Below are 18,625 nucleotides of genomic sequence, written 5' to 3'. Positions count from 1 at the left end.
AACCCTCCCCCCATCATTGTCCACCGACCTAGGAGCAGGGTGAGCTGGGCCCCTGCCTCCCGGACAGCCCTGCCTGAGCCCCTGGGAAGATGTGGGTGTCTGGAGGGGCCAAGGCAGGACTCTGGGGGCGCCTGGCCCTGAGGAACCCGGAAGGCGGAAGCTACATAGGGTGTCTGTGGCTGGGCCGGGATGCCCCGCAGGGGACTTCCTCTTCCTCTCCGGGCAGGTGTAGCTGCCACAGCGAGACTACACCCGGCCCCTGCCATGGAGGGGGGCCAGGGGCCCAGACTCAGAGACTTCCTGAGCCGGAGCCTGGCCACCTGGGTGAGGGGCGGGGTGGGGGGCAGGGAGGGGCAGGACTGGGGTGGGCGATCTGCGGGTGGAGGAGTCCAGCGGGCCGGCGGAGTGGAAGGCGGCCCAGGACTTTGTGGGAGGGGGCCTGGTGAGGAGGAGCTGCAGCTGTGGATCTGCCTCACCCCCAGATGAGGAGGATGCAGGGGCGCACTCAGCGGGTCTAGCAGACTCCTGTCTGTCCCCCGCAGGCGCTGGGACTGGCTGGATTGGTGGGGGAGGTGGAGGAGCCAACAGGGAGCAGGGAAGAGGAGGAGGAAGAAGAGAGACCCCTGTCGGAGGAGAAGAGGTTCCTGCGGCTCAGCGATGGGGCCCTGCTCCTTCGGGTGCTGGACCTCGTGTAAGAGGCATCACCGGCCATGGCTGCCGCCCTAGGATGGGAAAGGAGAGGCCCGATGGTGATGGGAGGAGCCTGGGGTGATGGGAGGAGCCTGGGGTGATGGGAGGAGCCTGTGGATGATGGGAGGAGCCTGTGGTGATGGGAGGAGCCTGGGGTGACGGGAGGGGCCTGGGGTGATGGGAGGAGCCTAGGGTGATGGGAGGAGCCTGTGGGTGATGGGAGGAGCCTGTGGATGATGGGAGGAGCCTGGGGTGATGGGCAGAGTCTGGGAGTGATGGGAGGATCTGGGAGTGGTGGGCGGAGCCTGGGAATGATGGGAGGATCTGGGAGTGATGGGCGGAGCCTGGGATTGGTAGGAGGAGCCTGTGGGTAACAGGCGGAGCCTGGGGTGATGGGCAGAGCCTGGGATAATGGGAGGATCTGGGAGTGATGGGCGGAGCCTGGAATGATGGGTGGAGCCTGGGAGTGGTGGGAGAAAATGGTTCCTCAAGCCCACCTCTCACCCACGGCCGCCTGTGCCTGCAGTGTCCCCGGTTCCCGAGGGGGACCTCGGATAGTCAGGGGCCATGATGGCCCAGTAGCCTGGCGGGTGTGTAACCTGAAGCACCTGTGGGGCCGGCTGAGAGACTTCTACCAGGTAAGAAGCTTGGAGGGTATGTGGGGGGAGGGGGGAACCCGCTGCGGGACGTCGGCTTCCACCTCCCTGTCCCCTACTCCAGGAGGAGCTGCAGCTGTTGATCCTGTCGTCACCCCCCGATTTCCAGACGTTGGGGTTTGACCCCCTCTCAGGTGCTGTCCCCCAGCAGCTCTCTGGCTTCTACGCCTGCGCCCCCTCCGGCCGCCCCTTGACCCTTCCGTGCCTTGTGTTCTGCAGAGGAGGCCATGGAAGAGCTGGAAGGCATTCTTCGGCTGCTGTTGGGGGCATCGGTGCAGGTGAGGAGGGAAGGAGGGGAGGGCAAGGGAGGGCGGGGCTTTGGTGAGCAGGTGGGTCCCTGTCCCGGCCTCCCAACTCTTGTCCCCCACAGTGTGAGCACCGGGAACTCTTCATCCGTCACATCCAGGGTCTCAGCCTCGAGGTGCAGAGCGAGCTGGCCTCCACCATCCAGGAGGTACCGGGGCATGTGAACATCCCGGGGACTGGCACTGCCACAGGGGACATCCTCGCCACCCTTCAGCTGAACTGTTCCCCTTGGCCTCAGGTGACCCAGCCCGGGGCAGGTGTGGTTCTGTCACTGGCTGGACCCGACCCTGGGGAGCTGGAGGCCTCAGAGCTGGAGACGATGTTCCGAAGCCTCACGGGGACACTGTCCAGGCTGGTCCGGGAGCGTGACCTGGGGGCCCAGGTAGGGGCCAGTGGAGACATCACGGACCCGGATGTGTGGGGGAGAGGAAGGGAGGAAGGTGTGGCTGGGGTCTGGAGCCTTCACTGTCATGCTATCACAATCCAAATTCCGCTTGTGGGGGTGGTAGGGGGCTATGCAGAGAGGCATGGGATGGTGACCGCCGACCCTTGACCCTTTGTGTCCCACAGCGGCTGGCGGAACTGCTGCTGGAGCAGGAGCAGCCCCCCTTGCCGGCCGAGGCCCCCGTGAGGGCTCCCGGGGGGGACGGTGCCTCGCACCACCTGGCGCTGCAGCTGGCCAATGCCAAGGCCCAGGTGCGGCGCCTGCGGCAGGAGCTGTGAGTGCTTGTGGGATGGGAAGGAAACATGGGTAGGAAAGGGGACGATGAGGGCAGGATGTGGACCCCAGCCCTGGTTGGGGGTAAGAGAGGTCAGGCCCTTCAAGCCTGGGGGTTGCAGCTCGCAGAAGCCCTCCTTCGCCCTGTCGGTCCAGGGAAGAGAAGGCGGAGCTGCTGCTGGACTCGCAGGCGGAGGTGCAGGGCTTGGAGGCGGAAATTCGGAAGCTCCGCCAGGAGGTGCGCTCAGGGGCTCCCGCCGCGGCCTCCCCTCGCCCCAGGCCCGGTGCTCCTTCCACTCTCTAACCCCTTGGGTCCGCGTCTGGCCCAGGCCCAGGCGCTGTCGGGACCGGCCAAGCGTGCCGAGCTGTACCGCGAGGAGGCAGAGGCGCTGCGGGAGCGGGCGGGACGCCTGCCCCGCCTGCAGGAGGAGCTGCGGCGCTGTCGCGAGCGGCTGCAGGAGGCCGAGGCCTGCCGGGGCCGGCTGGAGGTGGGCGCGAGGCGGGGCGGGGCGATCGGGGGGCGTGGCAGGAGCGTGGGGAGGGGCAGGGTGCTCTGGGGTGACAAGGTGGGGGGAACATGGGGGCGAGCCCCTCTCTGTGGGCGTGGTCGGGAGGGGCATTCTGGGGGCGGGCCTCCCTGTGGGCGTGGTCTCTGAGGGTCTGTAGGAGGGTGAGGTATTCCGGAGCGGGACTCTCGGTGGGCGTGGTCTGGGCGAGCCGCAATATGGGCGTGGTCTGGGCGGTGCTCTCTATGGGGGCGTGGTCTGGGCGGGCGCTCTGGGGGCGGGGCACTATGGGCGCGGTCTGGGGGCAGGCCACGCAGGGGCGGGTCACGCAGTGGGTATGGTCTGGGGGCGAGCCGTGCGGGAGCGTTCTCGGCCTAGAAAGAGTCAAGGATCAGGCTTTGTAACGGGAGCAATCATCGAAGGAGAAATATATGGGAATCCACGTAGGGAGTTGGTGGTGGGGCAGGCGCTTTGAAGGATGGACCGATGGAAGTGACAGATGGGGGCGAAGTGAGGGAGGTCCCGAGAGAAGGGTGGGGCCAAGTGTTAAGGAGGTGGGTCGGACCAGACCCCGGGAGCCTAGAAAGGCGGTCCCGAGGGAAGGGGAGGGGCCTGTGCTGTAGGGCGGAGGTAGGTTACCGGGCAGGGTACTTGGAGGCACCCTGCTTTAGGAAGTTGGGCCGGTGGAGGGGAGAGATGGGGGAGGGAAGGCAGTGGTCGGGTCTGGAGCAAAGGTTTGGGACCCCCGAAGGCCCTGAAGGTCGCATCACGCCAGCCACCCATTCCCCCTGCTGTCCCGCCAGGAGGAGCGGGCGCTCTCAGGGGCCTTGGAGGCCTCCAAAGCACTTCTGGAGGAGCAGCTGGAGGCCGCCCGGGAGCGCTCCGCGCGGCTCCACGAGACCCAGCGCGAGAACCTGCTGCTGCGCACACGGCTGGGCGAGGCCCACGCGGTGAGGCCTCCTGAAAGATCCTGTCCTTCCCTCACCCCCAAAATCTCAAGTGACCTCTCCTATTGGTGCCCTCCAGAGATACTGGGCCTGCACTCTGACTTGGCCCTACAATGGTGGGGAGGGCTGACCCTGCCGCCCCCCCCCCCAGGAGCTGGGCTCTCTCAGGCATCAGGTGGACCAGCTGGTGGAGGAGAACGTGGAACTGGAGCTGGAGCTTCGGAGGAGCCTGGAGCCACCTCCTGGCTCCCCTGTGGAGGGTATATGGGACCCTGGGATGGGAGTGTCCCGGATGGGAACAGCCCCTGACTGGAGGAGGGCTTTAGTCTTCACCCCTTTCCCAATCTCTCCAGCATGATCTAGAGGAGGGTGCTGGTGTCTCACCCCTGTAACTCTAGCTGAGATCTGAGGATCACAGTTCAAAGACAGCCTGGGTAAGACTTCAGTTAACCACCAAAAAGCCAAGAGTTGCTGGGCACTGGTGGCTCGCGCCTTTAATTCTAGCTACTCAGGAGGCTGAGATCTGAGGATCATGATTCAAAGCCAGCCTGGGCAGGAAAGTCCATGAGACTTAGCTCCAATAAACAACCGAGAAGCCAGAAGTAGAGCCGTGGCTCAAGTGCTAGAGCACTAGCCTTGAGCACAAAGCTCAGGGATAACATTCAGGCCCTAAGTTCAAGTCCCAGTACTGGCTTATACACGCACAAAGAGGAGCCAGGTTATGTGGGTAGCATTCTAACCTAGGCTCACCCTGCCACCAGCACCCCTGCCTGGAGTTGGACCCTCCCTGCAGGATGAGGTGAGGGAAGCAGAGGCTGGGCGGCTGCGGATGGTGGAAAGGGAGAACCAGGAGCTCCGAAGCCTGCTGCAGGTGCTGAAGAGGCAGCCCCAGAGCCAGGTGAGTCATCCTCCGCACCTCCACCTGCCCTGACTCTAGATACACTCCCTGGGCCTGACTGTCCCTTTCATATGTCTGCAGTGCCCCCTGCTGGAGGAGCAGAGTGAGGACTCGGTGCTTCCTGTGCTCCAAATGGCTCCCAGGCTTCCCCAGACCTTGGGCCCTGGCCCACAGGGCTTGGTTTGCCAGGCTGGCAGTGAAGGCACCCAGGTCCTGGACATGGCTCACTCCACATCAGATTCAGCCCTTAAGGGGTCATCTGAGTGTCCCCAGGCATTTGATGCAGACCAAGAGGTGACAGAGAGGCCCCTCCAAGAGATCCCCTTGGCTGTCCAGACCTCAGATGTCACCCCCCAAAAGTCAGAATCTACTGGGGAGACACAGGAGTCCTTGGAGAAGGCAGGTGTCAGAGCCGCACCCCAGAACCCCACTTCTGTGGCCTCACCTCGAGGTACAGCGATCATAATTGAGGTGCAGCAGGTGTTAGGAGGAGAGACTGGGGACAGAGAGGCCCCCCAGGGGGAATCGGTGCCCAATACCCAGGTCCTGAGACAAGAGGGCCCTGAACACAAGCCTGGATCCTCAGAGCTCAGCCGTCAGATATTGCTGGAGGAGCAGACACTGGACCCATCCAAGTGCCAGACAGCGGCCAGAGGCCTTGAACAGAGGTTGGAGGGGATGGCTGGGGAAACAGCACCTCAAAAGCCACAGCTGAAGTTGGAAGGGGCCCTGGATGCCCAGGCCTGGGAGGGGCCACCCCCAGGGGAGACCCTGGCTGATGGTGTCCCCGAGCTGGAGGCCCTCAGGGAGGAGGTGATAGAGCTGAGGAGACAGGTTTCAGTCCTTGGAGCTGAATTGGAAGCCCAAGCCCGAAGGCTGGAGGCCCGAGGCATGGAGGCTGAGCGTCTCTCTAAGGAGCTGTCTCAAGCACAGAGGGCGGAAGCCGAGGCCCACCAGGAGGCAGTTTCCCAGGCCCAGGAGCAGGCCCGGCTTCGGGAGGCAGTGGAGGCAGCTGGCCGGGAGCTGGAGGCTGTGTCTCGTGAGCGTGAGGCCCTGGCAGAGGCACTGGCAGCAGCAGGCCGAGAGCGGAGGCAGTGGGAGCGGGAGGGGTCCAGGCTGCGGGCCCAAGTAGAGGCCTCGGAGCAGAGGATGCAGGCGTTGGAGATGGAGCGCCAAGGCCACCTGGAGGAGGCTGAAAAGGAGCGTCAGGAGAAGCAGGCCCTTAAAGAAGTATGTTGGGGCTCACATCCAGGGCTGGGAAACTGGGGTATGGGGTTGTGCATTTTATCACTATCTACGGAGTACCTAGCCTGAGCTGGTCCAGATGATAGAAAGGCAAGTCTTTCCCTGCCTTTCTTGGACATAGCCCATGCTGCTGGCTGGGGTTGGTTCTAGGAGGGGCTTGGACTGTCCAATGTACTCATGACTCTCTGGCTGTGGTGGTCTATCCCCCCTCCAGTCCCTCCTCTGAGGAAGTAGAGATGCTTTTCCTCTAGGCTTTCATGGCCTTTCAGGAGACCGGGGTGGGGGGGGAGGGCAGGGGGGATGGGGCGGAAAGAGCTTCAAAGGCATGTTAGTGATTAAAAAAAAATGGTTATGGGGCCTGGCATGTGGCTTAGTGGTAGAGTGCTTGCCTAGCACCCATGAAACCCTGGTTCAATTCCTCAGTACCACCTAGACAGAAAAAGCCAGAAGTTGGCTTGTGTAGCTCAAGTGGTAGAGTGCTAGCCCTGAGCGCAGAGAGGCTCAGGAACAGTGCCCAGGCCCTATGTTCAAGCCCTAGGACAGGCAAAGAAGGAGGAGAAGGAAGAAGAGGAGGAGGAGGAGGAAGAGGAGAAGGAAAAGAAGAAATGAACAAGATTTTGCTAGGGGATGAATGACAAACACTTTAAGGCATTAGAGATGCCCAGGGCCCAGGAGGGGTAGAGGAGGGGCCAGCTTGTAGAAGGCTGGTACTCCATCGCCAGGCAGAGAAAGCCACTGCAGGTGGGCTGTCCGGGGACAGTGGCTGTGCTGGGGTTGCTGGGGTGAGGTCAGGGATGAACAGAATACCTGGCAACACTTGTATTCATTCATTCCACATTTTATGGGTTTATGGGCATGTCTATGGTGCCAGGTCCTGTGGACACACCTGTGACTAGGCAGACAGCCCATTGTTCTCCTGGGCCAGGTAGAGACAGGGTGGTGTAGGGAGCTAAGGAGTACAAACAGCATTCACGATTCCAGTGGGACACACCAGGGAAGGCTTCCCAGAGGAAGCAGGAGAAGGTTCGGCCCAAACAGGAGTTAAAGGTGTATGAGATAAGGATGAGAATGAATGAAACAAGGTTCCTGCTGGTCAGGGCCTAAACCCTTCCAAGCTAAGAGGAGAGTAAGAGCTTTATTCATGTGGTTCCCCAGTAATCAGTCCCCACTGAGGGGGGAAGAGGCGGATGGCAGGGGTAATGGAAAGGAGTGGGGCCAGTGCCCTGTGCATGGTCTGCACATGAGGGTGTTGGATATTCAGGCTTGGGTAGTGTCCAGTTGTGTCTCAGTTTTCAGATAGCACACAGAGATTGATTTATTTTGTTTGTTGGTTTTGTGTGGGGATTTGAAACTCAGGACCTGGGTGTTTTCCCTTTGCTTGTTTGCTCAAGGCTATGGCTCTACCACTTGAGCCAGGCCTCTACTTCTGGCTTTTGGTGGTTAATTAACGATGAGTCTCACAGATTTATTTATTTACTTACTTACTCACTTTGCGGGTGCTGAGGCTTGAACACTGGGCCTGGTTGCTGATCCCAGAGCTGCTTTTTGCTCAAGGCTAGTACTTTACCACTTGAGCCACAGTGCCACTTCAGGCTTTTGCTGAGTAGTTTGTTGGAGATAAAAGTCTCAGGGACTTTCTTGCCTGGGCTGGCTTCTAACAATGATCCTCAGATCTCAGCTTCCTGAATAGCTGGAATTACAGGTATGAGCCATGGGTGCTGGACCTTATTGGATCAGTCAGGGATTGGGGCAGCACCTGGCCTTGGTATGTACTTAGTGGGACAGGGAAAGCCCATAGGTGGGAGGTGAGGGTGAGGGTGGGGCTGGCTGCCGGAAGAGGCTGGAGAAGGTGAGGACAAAGGGAATTTTGTCAGATTTCCTGGCTGGAGGAGATCTTGGTACTTGCTGGGTATGGCTCAGGAGGAGCAGGTTGGCCAGGCAGGGCAGAAAACCAGGGACTCTAGAGGCTTTCCTGACTGGGTGGAGCGGCCCTGACAAGGCATGCATAACCAGGGACCGCGGAGGGCAGAGCGGGGTCCGAGTGGGGTTCCGGCACCCACCTTCCTGTGTGGTACCCCTTTTTCTACCCACAGCAGAGCCAAGGCCCTAGCGGCCAGTCCAATTGCAATGCCTTGTGGGACTTGTAGTTTTTCCAACCAGAGACCATGACCACAGGTGTTGGCAAGTACAGGGCCCAGGGCAAGGCCAGGTGGGTTGTTGGGCTGAAGGAGGATTGCTCAGCAGCCACAGCAGCTTGGGGCTTCATTTTCAGAGGCAGGATGTGGCAGTTGGCTGGTCAGGATCATCCTTCCTGTGGCTTCATCCCATTCCCCCCCCCCCCCCATGGTGTACCAGAATGGTTTAGCCTGGCTGCTTCTGGGGCATATAGGCCAGAATGGGCCTCCTGCCTCTCTCTTGAAATGGTGTGGCCCAACCGCCAAAAGCCAAAAGTCCTTGCCTGAACTCTCTTGCCTCCCCTGTGGTTAGCCCTGTGATGTGATCCCCAAGTTCCTGTTCTACCTGCCCCTGTGGGAGGGGTGCTCTCTGGGCCCAGTGCCTCCACTATCCCTACATGGCCAGAGTGGCACCCCGAAGGGCTCGGCTCCCCGTCTCCTCGGAGCACCTGCGGAACTATGGGCTCAAAGAGGTGATGCCACGTGCCCAGAGCAGGTCTCCTGCCAAACCATCCCACACAGACCCTGCAAGACAGCCAGGCTTTGCTCTCATGGTGTAGATGGAGTGGAGACCCAAAGGGTTAGATGTATTTGTCAGGGATGGTGGCTCCAGGACAGGAAGCCAGAGGGTCCACGCCGGCCTCAGTCTAAAGGAGGGTGATGGGTCATCCGTGGCCTGAGCCTGCCCTGCTTGTCCTCAGGAACTGGAGAAGGCCGTGGTGCGGGGCCAGGAGCTGGGGGCCCGGCTGGAGCATCTGCAGCGGGAGCTGGAACAGGCAGCCTTGGAGCGCCAGGAGTTTCTTCGAGAACAGGAGTGCCAGAACCAGAGGTGAGGGGGTGCCCAGGGACAGACCAGGGCAGGGAGGTGGGCTGGGTGCCAAGGCTTTTCCTGATAGATACCGAGGCCTGGAGCAGCAGCTGGAAGCTGAGCTGCATGCCGCAGCAACCAGCAAGGAGGAAGCACTGATGGAACTGAAGGCCCGGGCCTTGCAGCTGGAAGAGGAGCTGCACCAGGTAAGGCTGCTCCTGAGTCTGATGTGGAACCTACCTCTTACTAGCCTCCCAAGTGGGCCTCCAGTACTGCCTGTGCTCTGTCTCTGTCTTATTTATTTGTTGGTCATGGGGCTTGAACTCTGGGCCTGGGTGCTGTCCCCTCAGCTCTTCAGCTCAAGGTGAGTGCTCTACCACTTGAGGCACAGTGCCACTTCTGGTTTTCTGGTGGTTAATTGGAGATAAGAGTTTCATGGACTTTCTTGCCTAGGCTGGCTTTGAACAGCAATCCTCAAATCTCAGCCTCCTGAGTAGCTAGGATTGTACAGGTGTGAGCTACTGGCGCCCGGCTTTTTCTCTCTTTCTTTTTGTGCCAATCCTGAGGATTGACCTCAGGGTCTGGATGCTGTCTCTGAGCTTTTTTGTTTGTTTTATTCAAGGCTAGTGCTCTACCACTTCAGCCACGGCGCCACTTTTGGTTTTTTGGTGGTTTACCGGAGATACGAGTCTCATGGTTTTCTTGCCCAGGCTGGCTTTGAACCACAATTCTTAGATTTCAGCCACCTGAGTAGCTAGGATTATAGGCGTGAGCCACCAATGCCCAGCTTTCTTTCTTTCTTTCTTTCTTCCTTCCCTTTCTTTCTTCATCCCTTCCTTCCTTCCTTCCTTTCCTTCCTTTTTTCCTTCCCTTTTTTTTGTTGGTTGGTGGTTGGGCTTGAACTCTGGATCTGAACGCTGTCCCTCAGCTCTTCAGCTCAAGGCTAGTGCTCTACCTCTTGAGCCACAGCATCACTTCCGGCTTTCTGGTGGTTTATTGGAGATAAGAGCCTCACGGACTTTTCTGCCCAGGCTGGCTTTGAACCGTGACCTCAGATCTCAGCTTCCTGACTATCTAGGATTATAGGCGTGAGCCACCGGTGCTCGGCCTTTCTTTCTTTTTTGATGCTGGTTCTGTAGCTTAGGTGGCTCACACCTGTAATGCTAGCTACTCAGGAGGCTGAGATCTGAGGATCACGATTTGAACCAGCTTAGGCAGGAAAGGCTGTGAAACTCTTATCTACAATGAACTATTCAGAAAAAGCTGGAAGTCGTGCTGTGACTCAATTGGTGAAGAGCCAGCCTTGCTCAAAAGAAACTCAATGACAGTGCCTAAGCCCTGGCACAAAAAAAAAAAAAAGAAAGAAAGAAAGGAAATCTTGTTCTTGGGGTGACTGCTCTGCCTCTGGCTGGTGCTCCCCAACTTCTAGCAACACAGCCTTCAGCGCCATTGTCACTCACTGTTTCGGATGCCCTGCTGAAGGGGGGGGGGCTCCTGCCGCCCTGCACGACCCTCTGCACCTGTTTTTGCAGCTTCGTCAGGGCCCTGCAGGACGGGGGCCTGAGGAGCACCTCGAGAAGAAGACTTCTGTGCGGCTGGTGGAGGTGGAGCGCAGTGTGAGTGACACTGTGGGGGACACGGGGGGCGGGGCTGGGAGGGGCAGCCACATGGCCACTACTAACCCTGCTTTCCGGCAGAACGCGACCCTGGTGGCCGAGAAGGCGGCTCTGCAGGGGCAGCTGCAGCTCCTGGAGGGGCAGCTGGGGAGCCTTCAGGGCCGGGCGCAGGAGCTGCTGCTCCAGAGTCAGCGGGCCCACGAGTTCAGCAGCCGCCTGCAGGTAGGTGCTGTCCTCCCTCTGCCTTCCTCCCTCTCCGCTGCCTCTCCCCTGCCACAACCAGCTGCCCCTCTCTCGTCCCCAGTTCCGTTGTCCTTGCCCTCGAAGCCCCGCCATCCCGCCTCTGCGCCTCCCCGGCCTGGCCATCTCAGCCTTCCTGTAGTCTTCACCTCTCCTGTGCTCTCAACTCCAGCCTCCTTTAGTCTATCCCTGTCCTGGGCCCCTGCATGGTCTGGTGCCACAGAGCTCCCATAAGGCCTCTCTCTTGCCTTTGTCTGCTTGTCCTTAACCTCTTCCTCAGCCTGCCCTTTACCTGCCCTGTGCTAGCCCCTCTGCCTCCATGATGTACTCTCCGTCTGTCTGTCTGTCTGTCTCTTTCTGTGGCAGTACTGGGGTGTGGACTCCGGATCTGCACACTGTTCCTAAGCTATTTTGTTCAAGGCTGTCACTTTACCACTTGAGCCATACCTCCACATTCATCTTTTTGTTGGTTAATTGGGTATAAGAGTCTCATGGACTTTCCTGCCTGGGCTGTCTTTAAACTGAGATCCTCAGATTTCAGCCTCTGGAATAGCTAGGATTACTGGCGTGAGCCACTCACACCTACCTGCAGCTTCTTTTTTTTTTTTTTGTCAGTCATGGGGCTTGAACTCTGGACCTGGGCACTGCCCCTGAGCTCTTCAGCTCAAAGCTAGTGCTCTACCACTTGAGCCACAGCGCCACTTACAGTTTTCTGGTGGCTTATTAGAGATCAGAGTTTCATAGTACTCATTACCTTGCTCATGTAACAGTATTCTCACAATAAAAACTTATTAAAAAAAAAAAAGAGTCTCACGGACTGTCCTGCTCAGCCTGGCTTTGAATCACGATCCTCAGATCTCAGCCTCCTGAGTAGCTAGGATTACAAGCGTGAGCCACTGACACCTGGCTGCAGCTTTCTGGGCCTAGGTGCTGTCCCTCAGCTCTTCAGCTCAAGGCTACCACCTGAGCCATAGCACCACTTCTGGCTTTTGTTTTTTCTGCTTATGTGGTGCTGAGGAATCGAACCCAGGGCCTCGAGCATGCAAGGCAAGCGCTCTACCACTGAGCCACCTTCCTAGCCCCAGCTTTCTTTTTGACCTCAGCCTTCAACCCAGGTCCCTTATTTCCCTGAATCTGAGACTCGGTCTGGAGTCTCACTGCAGTCCTCTCTCTCTGCATTCATGCTCCCTCCTTTGCCCTAGGCTGAGAAGTCGATGATGGAGATACAGGGCCAGGAGCTGCACCGGAAGCTGGGGGTGCTGGAGGAGGAGGTGCGGGCTGCGCGGCAAGCCCAGGAGGAGACCCGAGGGCAGCAGCAGTCTCTGCTGCGGGACCACGAGGCCCTGGTCCAGCTGCAGCGGCGGCAAGAGACCGAGCTGGAGGGGTTGCTGGTGCGGCACCGAGACCTCAAGGCCAATATGCGTGCCCTGGAGCTGGCTCACCGGGAGCTGCAGGGCCGGTGAGTTTCCTGAGTGGGCTCCTCTCCTGGCAGCCTGTGGGTGCCTTGGGGTCTCCACCTCTGCTCCATGTCACCCTGCTGCTGCTGTGCCCTGGTGTGTGTGGGGGCGGGGGGGGGAGATCTAGGCTCCCCAGCTTCTAGGTTAGGTTCACCTGTTGGGAGTGGTGGCATCTGACATGCCATTGTGCCCAGTGGTTTTGCCCGAGAAGGGGGGTGGGGCTTATACTTGGGTCCCCACAGTCCTGTGCCTAATCGCCTTGGCCCCAGGCTCCAGCAGGGTCTCAGGATCTTGTCCACTTAGACACGAGCAGCTGCAAGCCCAGCGGGCCAACGTGGAGGCACAGGAGATGGCTCTACTGGCAGAGCGGGAACGGCTGATGCAGGATGGGCATCGGCAGCGGGGCCTGGAGGAGGAGCTGCGGAGGCTGCAGAGCGAACATGACAGGTGAGCAGCCGGTGTGTGCGCACGCGCTGTCTCGCCCGGGCCTTCGCGCTGATCCCACCCATCCATCCGGGAAGTGGGTGGTTCGTCCCTGTGGGTCCTGCTTTGCTTCTGGGCCTCCCAAGCAGCCCGCCTTGCTTCCAAAGAGCTCAGCTGCTGCTGGCAGAGTTGTCTCGAGAGCGAGGGGAGCTGCAGGGAGAACGTGGGGAGCTGCGGGGCCGCCTGGCCCGGCTGGAGCTGGAGCGGTCACAGCTGGAGATGCAGAGCCAGAAGCTGCGTGATTCCAACCAGCAGCTGGACCTGAGCGCCTGCCGCCTGACCACACAGTGCGAGGTATGGAGTGTGTGTGTGTGTGTGTGTGTGTGTGTGTGTGACAACTGAAGCAGGCCAGGATGCCCCCAAGCTAGGCTCACCCTGTCCTGATGAACATCCCCAGCTGCTGACCCAGCTGCGGAGTGCCCAGGAGGAGGAGAATCGGCAGCTGCTGGCTGAGGTGCAGGCCCTGAGCCGGGAGAACAGGGAGCTGTTGGAGCGCAGCCTGGAGAGCAGGGACAACCTCCACCGTGAGCAGCGCGAGTACCTGTGAGCCGCTGGGCCGGGCCCTGGAGAGCCTCTGGGAGGTGCTAGAAAAAGCAGTGCAGGGCTGGGGATGTGGCTTAGTGGTAGCGTGCTTGCCTCATGTGCATGAAGCGCTGGGCTCGAGTCCTCAGGAACACATACACAGAAAAAGCTGGAAGTGGCGCTGTGGCTCAAGTGGCAGAGCGCAAGCCTTGAGCAAAAGAAGCTCAGGCCCTGAGTTCAAGCCCCAGGACTGGCAAAAAAAAAAAAAACAAACAACCCAAATGGACAAAGCTCCAGGTGGCATTGGGGTGAATCTCCTTCCACTTGTATCCCCCAAGGCCTCATGCCCGCCCACCCCCTCCCCCGCAGGGATCAGCTTAATGCCCTTCGCCGAGAGAAACAGAAGTTGGTAGAAAAGATCATGGACCAATATCGTGTACTGGAGCCTGGGCCTCTGCCCCGCACCAAGTGAGGACTCCCTCCCCCGAGCCAGGATCCTGCTAATACCCGCCCTGCCCTGCCCAGCCCTGCCCTGCCCAGCCCTCCAACCCCTGGCCCAGATTGGGTGCAGGCCCCAGTGAGGGTTGGCCTGGTCCTTGCTGTCCCTAACATTACCCTCCTCCCCTCCCCCCCTTCCTCCCACCTTACCCTTCTTGTGCCCTCTTGCTCCCAGGAAGGGCAGCTGGCTGGCAGACAAGGTGAAGCGGCTGATGCGGGCCCGGAGGGAGGGAGCCCTCCCCGGGGGGCCACGCCTGGGGGCTGATGGGGCTGGCAGCACTGAGAGCCTGGGGGGACCCCTGGAGACGGAGCTCCCCCTGGGCAGGGAGGCAGATGGGACAGGTGGGTCTGGGGGTTCAGGTATTCAGGAGGTCCCCACCCAGTGTGTTCAGCCCCCCTCTCTTCCCCCCATGCCTACTGCTCTGCTTGGCCTGTCCGTCCCTTCCCCCTGTGTCCCCACTTCCATGGCTCTTTGCCCTGCAGGGTCCCATAGTCCACCTCCGACGGACAGAGTACTTTAGGGAGAAGCCATTTATCCTATATGGCTCCTAGATGGCAGAGGAGGAAACTGAGGCCCAGGGAGGGGTGGGAAGGTTCAAGATCCCACAGTGAACCAGCCCAGGTCCAGCTTCCCGAGAGCGCCCTGGCCCTTCCCCTGCTCCGCTCTGTGCCTCTCGTCCTGCTCTAGGCGGCTTCACCCACAGGCCTCTGTGCTCAGCCCACCCCTCCCTGCGTTGCCTCCCGTAGGGTCCCCGTCCCCAGCCCCCATGCGCCGGGCCCAGAGCTCCCTTTGCCTGCGAGAGGAGACGCAGGCAGGCAGGCAGCGGAGGAAACTCAGCTCCCGCTTCCCCGTGGGGAGAAACTCAGAGTCATTCAGCCCAGGGGACACCCCGCGCCAGCGGTTCCGACAGAGAAGGCCAGGCCCCCTGGGGGCGCCCAGTGCCCACGGCAAAGGTGAGGGATGAGGCTCTTGCTCCTGTCGGTCCCCCAGCCTTGGGGGAGAGGCATCCTGTGATTCATGGCCCTGCGAGCCCGTCCACCCCTATTCTGGTCCCCGGCCCAGCAGCCACTTTGTGCTCCCCAGGCTCTGGTGTGGAATGGGACGGCTCCATTGAGACCCTCCCGGAACAAGAAGCAGATGGAAACCGAGAAGGTGAGTAGAGGTGTGGGGAAGGAAGGAGTGAGCCATCCACCCTACCCAGGGCTCCATCCTCTTACCTGACCACTTGCTTAACCAAATGCCAGTGGATGCGCTATTGGGGAACTAGCAGGGAGCATTCTAGTGTGGGAGGGGCAGACAGAAAATACTATGCATAAAAATAATTGTCTAGGGCTGGGAAGGTGGCTCAGTGGTAGAGTGCATGCTTCTCAGGCCTGAGGCCCTGGGTTTGATTCCTCAGCACCACATAAACAGAAAAAGCAGGAAGTAGCACTGTGGCTCAAATAGTAGAGTGCTAGCTTTGAGCTGAAGAGCTGAGGGACAGCACCCAGGCACAGAGTTCAGGCCCCACAACCAACCAAAAAAATAAAAGAAAAAGAAAAAAATAATTGTCTAGCTGGGTGCTGGTAGCTTGCATCTGTAATCCTGGCTACTCAGGAGGCTGAGATCTGAGGATCACTGTTCAAAGTCAGCCCAGGCAGGAAAGGCCATGAGACGCTTACCTTCAATAAACCATCAGAAAACCAGAAGTGGCGCTGTGGCTCAAGTGATAGAGCGTTCACCTTGAGCTGAAGCGTTCAGGGACAATGCCCAGGCCCAGAGTTTAAGCCCCACAACCAAAAAAAAAAAAAAGGTAAAACGATATGAATAACATGAATGAATAACATCTTATTTAACTCAGTTTGCCTAAACAAGTGCCGTTTTACATAATCAGTGGGTACTGGCGCTTGACTGTTTAAGTCCCTCTGGCATTTCCCAGGCAAACACAGTTTGGGTCAGGCGTGGAGCGGCTGCTGGTGCCTTTGCAGCTCAGCCACTCCTGCTGGGGGTGTGGATGCCCAGGAAAGAAAGCAGAGCAGGAGGAGGGTCAGGAGTACTGGTGAGCAAGTTGGACCCTTTCGTATTTTGATGGTGCTGGGGTTTGAATTCAGGGTTTCTCACTTGCTAGGCAAGCATTCTACCTTTGAGTTCCTCTAGACTTTTTTTTGCACTGGGTATATTTATTTATTTTTGCCAGTCCTGGGGCTTGAACTCAGGGCTTGGACACTGTCACTGAGCTTCTTTTGCTCAAGGCTAATGCTCTACCACTTGAACCACAGCACCACTTCCAGCTTTTTCTGTTTATGTGGTACTGGGGAATTGAACCCAGGGCTTCATGCATTCTAGGCAAGCACTCTACCAATGAGCCAGCTGCACTGGCTTTTTTTTTTTTTTTTTTTGCTGTCAGGTCTTGAATTCTGGGCCTGGGCATTGTCCCTGAGCTTGTCAGCTCAAGGCAAGTGCTCTACCCTTGAGCCACAATGCCATTTCTGGTTTTCTGGTGGTTAATTGGAGATAAGAGTCTCACAGAGGGGCTGGGAAGGTGGCTAAGTTGTAGAGTGCTTGCCTTGCATGCATGAGGCCCTGGGTTCCATTCCTCAGCATCACATAAGCAGAAAAAACTGGAAGTGGTGCTGTGGCTCAAGTGGTAGAGCACTAGCCTTGAGCTGAAGAGCTGAGGGACAGCACTCAGGTCCAAAGTTCAGGCCCCATGACCACCAAAAAAAAAAAAAAAAAAAGTCTTACAGGTGTTCCTGCCCAGGCAGACTTGAACCGAGATCCTCAGATCTCAGCCTCCTGAGTAGCTAGGATTACAGGGGTGAGCTACCAGCACCTGGCTTTGCACTGGCTATTTTTGAGGTAGGGTCTTACTTCCTGCCCACATGCACACCTGGATTGGTCCGCCTTCGAAGCTCTCTGTTGTAGCTGGCATAACAGACATGCACTACCATGTCCAGCATCTTCCATGGAGATAAGTCTTTCAGACTTGAATGCCTGGGCCTGGAACCTCTCTTCTCCTGATTTCAGTTTCCATAGAGCTAGGATGACAGGCATGCAGCACCGTACCCAGCCATTAGTTGAGAAGGATGTCTATGAACATGTTTGCTCAGGCTGGCCTTGAACCGCAATCCTTCTAGTCTCCGTCTCCCAAGTAGCTAGGATGAGCCTTTAGAGCCCAGTAGCAGGTTGGAGTTTCATGAGGGTGCTGGGGTAGGTAGATCTCATAGAAGAGGTCAAATTGGAACAGAGACTTGGAGTGAGAGTTTAGGGGAGAGCTTGGTGTGTTCAAGGACTGGTAGATGCAGCTGGTGAGAGGTAGGCCTGAGGAGCAGAGGGTGCGTAGTGGTGCCCGGCCCTGGGAGCCGCCTTGAATGCCGGGAATCGTGAGGAGCTGAGCCTGAGCTGCGTTTTTTCCCTCTAGGCCATGAAGAACTGGAGAAACGTCCCCTCACCCCTTCCCTCAGCCAGTGACACTATGGGGACAAGACCCTTGGGAGTACAACCCTCTTGCCAGCAGAGCACCTATTACAGCCGCAGGCAGCTCAAGTGCTTGGGGAGCCCTGGTGCCCAAAGGGAGAGCTTGGACAAAGAGGACTGGACCTTCAGGTCCTCCACCACCCACACGGGGGCTCTGGAATGGAGCTGGGACAAGCCTGTGGACAGGGGGGATGGCTGGTCCCCATGTGTGGCCCCTGGCCGGGCCTCAGGGCCTGCCATACGGCCATCACTGAGACGACGGTCTCTGGGGGATACCCCAGTTTCAGGAGGCTGGCAAGAATGGGCAAGAGAGCCCCCTCCACGGTGCAGACGCACCAGGGCCCACTCCCTGGGGACTGTGGCCTGGGCTGATGCCTGAGCCTTCGCTGGGATGTGAGACAGGAGAATAAAGCTGGGATGCAACCCCCCTGGAATCCGCTTTGTGTCAGCTGGCTTCTTGGAGGAAGGGGAGGGTGGCCTGGCAGTAGGAGGAGAGAGGGACACTTCCTGTTTGTTAGGGGTCTGTGCCAAAGGCCCGTCCCCTGCCTAGGCTAGGCAGCAAAGGATGATGGGGTGTGGCCAGTTGGCCTTGCCATAACCTGGATGTGCCAGGGGGATGGGGAAGAGGGTGGCTGACTGGGTAGCTAGCAGTAGGCGGGGCCATGACAGGCTCCGCCCTCACCCAAGGCACCTTCCCTCTGTTCACATTTTCCTGCCTCTGCATCTTCTTTCCCTTGGCTCTTTGGAGTCCAGCCAGCCCAGGAGGCACCCCAGATTTCTGATCTGACCCTCTAGGGTGATGTCTGGGAAGGAGGACAATTGGGCTTGGCAACAGGATGTGAGTCAGGGTACCTGAGGCTGCGCAGGGGAGGGTGGAGCCGCCTGGGGCTGGATGAGGCAGCTAAGTCTGGAGGTAAGTAGTGTTGCCTCCCCAGTGTGACCCGCCTCCCCAGTGTGACCCGCCTTCCCAGAGTAACCCGCCCTCCCAGGGCGACCTTCTGCAGCCTGGCTCCCTTTTTCTCAGCAAGACCCTCATAGGATAATGGAGTTGGGTGGTCCCACAGCCTCCAGCCAGCAGACAAGCTGAGGGGACCTTTCTATGGGCCTCAGTGTCAGGGGACCTAATGGCTGCCAACCCTCTTTGGTGGCCCCTGGGATAAGCCATTCAGGATCTCTGAGCCTGATGAGAGAGACCTCCCCCAGAAACCTCTATTTTTAAAAATTGAATCATGCCAGGCTTCAGTGGCTCAAGGCTATAATCTTAGTTACCCAGGAGGCTCAGATCTGAGGATCACTATTCAAAACCGACTGGGCAGGAAAGTCTGTGAGATGATTTTTTTTTTGTTTTTTTTTTGTCAGTCGTGGGGCTTAGAACTCGGGGCCTAGGCATTGTTCCTGAGTTCT

General features: G+C 58.7%; 1 protein-coding gene across 3 annotated transcripts; it reads left to right on the top strand.

Annotated features, from left to right (window-relative positions):
- The first annotated feature begins 237 nt into the window (after nucleotides 1–237).
- On the top strand, nucleotides 238–17,646 carry Ccdc88b (coiled-coil domain containing 88B). 3 transcript variants are annotated; one of them, XM_013021229.1, is made up of 27 exons: nucleotides 238–324; nucleotides 543–691; nucleotides 1,217–1,328; nucleotides 1,411–1,480; nucleotides 1,566–1,624; nucleotides 1,717–1,800; nucleotides 1,891–2,034; nucleotides 2,223–2,371; nucleotides 2,527–2,608; nucleotides 2,700–2,858; nucleotides 3,680–3,826; nucleotides 3,975–4,083; nucleotides 4,585–4,721; nucleotides 4,803–5,951; nucleotides 8,842–8,969; nucleotides 9,037–9,154; nucleotides 10,481–10,564; nucleotides 10,646–10,786; nucleotides 12,007–12,263; nucleotides 12,565–12,708; nucleotides 12,852–13,038; nucleotides 13,142–13,287; nucleotides 13,636–13,734; nucleotides 13,940–13,964; nucleotides 14,512–14,718; nucleotides 14,849–14,917; nucleotides 17,166–17,646. In XM_013021229.1, exons 1-27 carry the CDS (start codon nucleotides 265–267, stop codon nucleotides 17,598–17,600), a joined length of 4,650 nt encoding a protein of 1,549 aa, XP_012876683.1. In that variant the 5' UTR covers nucleotides 238–264; the 3' UTR covers nucleotides 17,601–17,646. The 3 variants fall into 3 exon arrangements, with proteins under 3 accessions (XP_012876683.1, XP_012876684.1, XP_012876685.1); XM_013021230.1 differs by having other exon boundaries at nucleotides 13,940–14,106; nucleotides 17,166–17,315; XM_013021231.1 differs by lacking the exon at nucleotides 13,940–13,964 and having other exon boundaries at nucleotides 17,166–17,249.
- The last annotated feature ends 979 nt before the right edge of the window (nucleotides 17,647–18,625 follow it).

The sequence above is a fragment of the Dipodomys ordii genome, unplaced genomic scaffold (genome assembly GCF_000151885.1).
Source record: "Dipodomys ordii isolate 6190 unplaced genomic scaffold, Dord_2.0 Scaffold54, whole genome shotgun sequence".
Classification (NCBI taxonomy): Eukaryota; Metazoa; Chordata; class Mammalia; order Rodentia; family Heteromyidae; genus Dipodomys; species Dipodomys ordii.
The sequence above is the reverse complement of the archived record's forward strand: the minus strand, read 5'-3'. Positions and strand labels throughout refer to the sequence as shown.

What these genes read in the sequence shown, in the direction of transcription:
- Ccdc88b (XM_013021229.1), top strand. Translation starts at nt 265, where the DNA reads ATGGAGGGGGGCCAGGGGCCCAGACTCAGAGACTTCCTGAGCCGGAGC. An exon ending in GGCTGAGAGACTTCTACCAG is followed by an intron (nt 1,329 to 1,410) that starts GTAAGAAGCTTG and finishes CCCCTACTCCAG; the next exon opens with GAGGAGCTGCAGCTGTTGAT. An exon ending in CTGCAGAGCGAACATGACAG is followed by an intron (nt 12,709 to 12,851) that starts GTGAGCAGCCGG and finishes TTGCTTCCAAAG; the next exon opens with AGCTCAGCTGCTGCTGGCAG.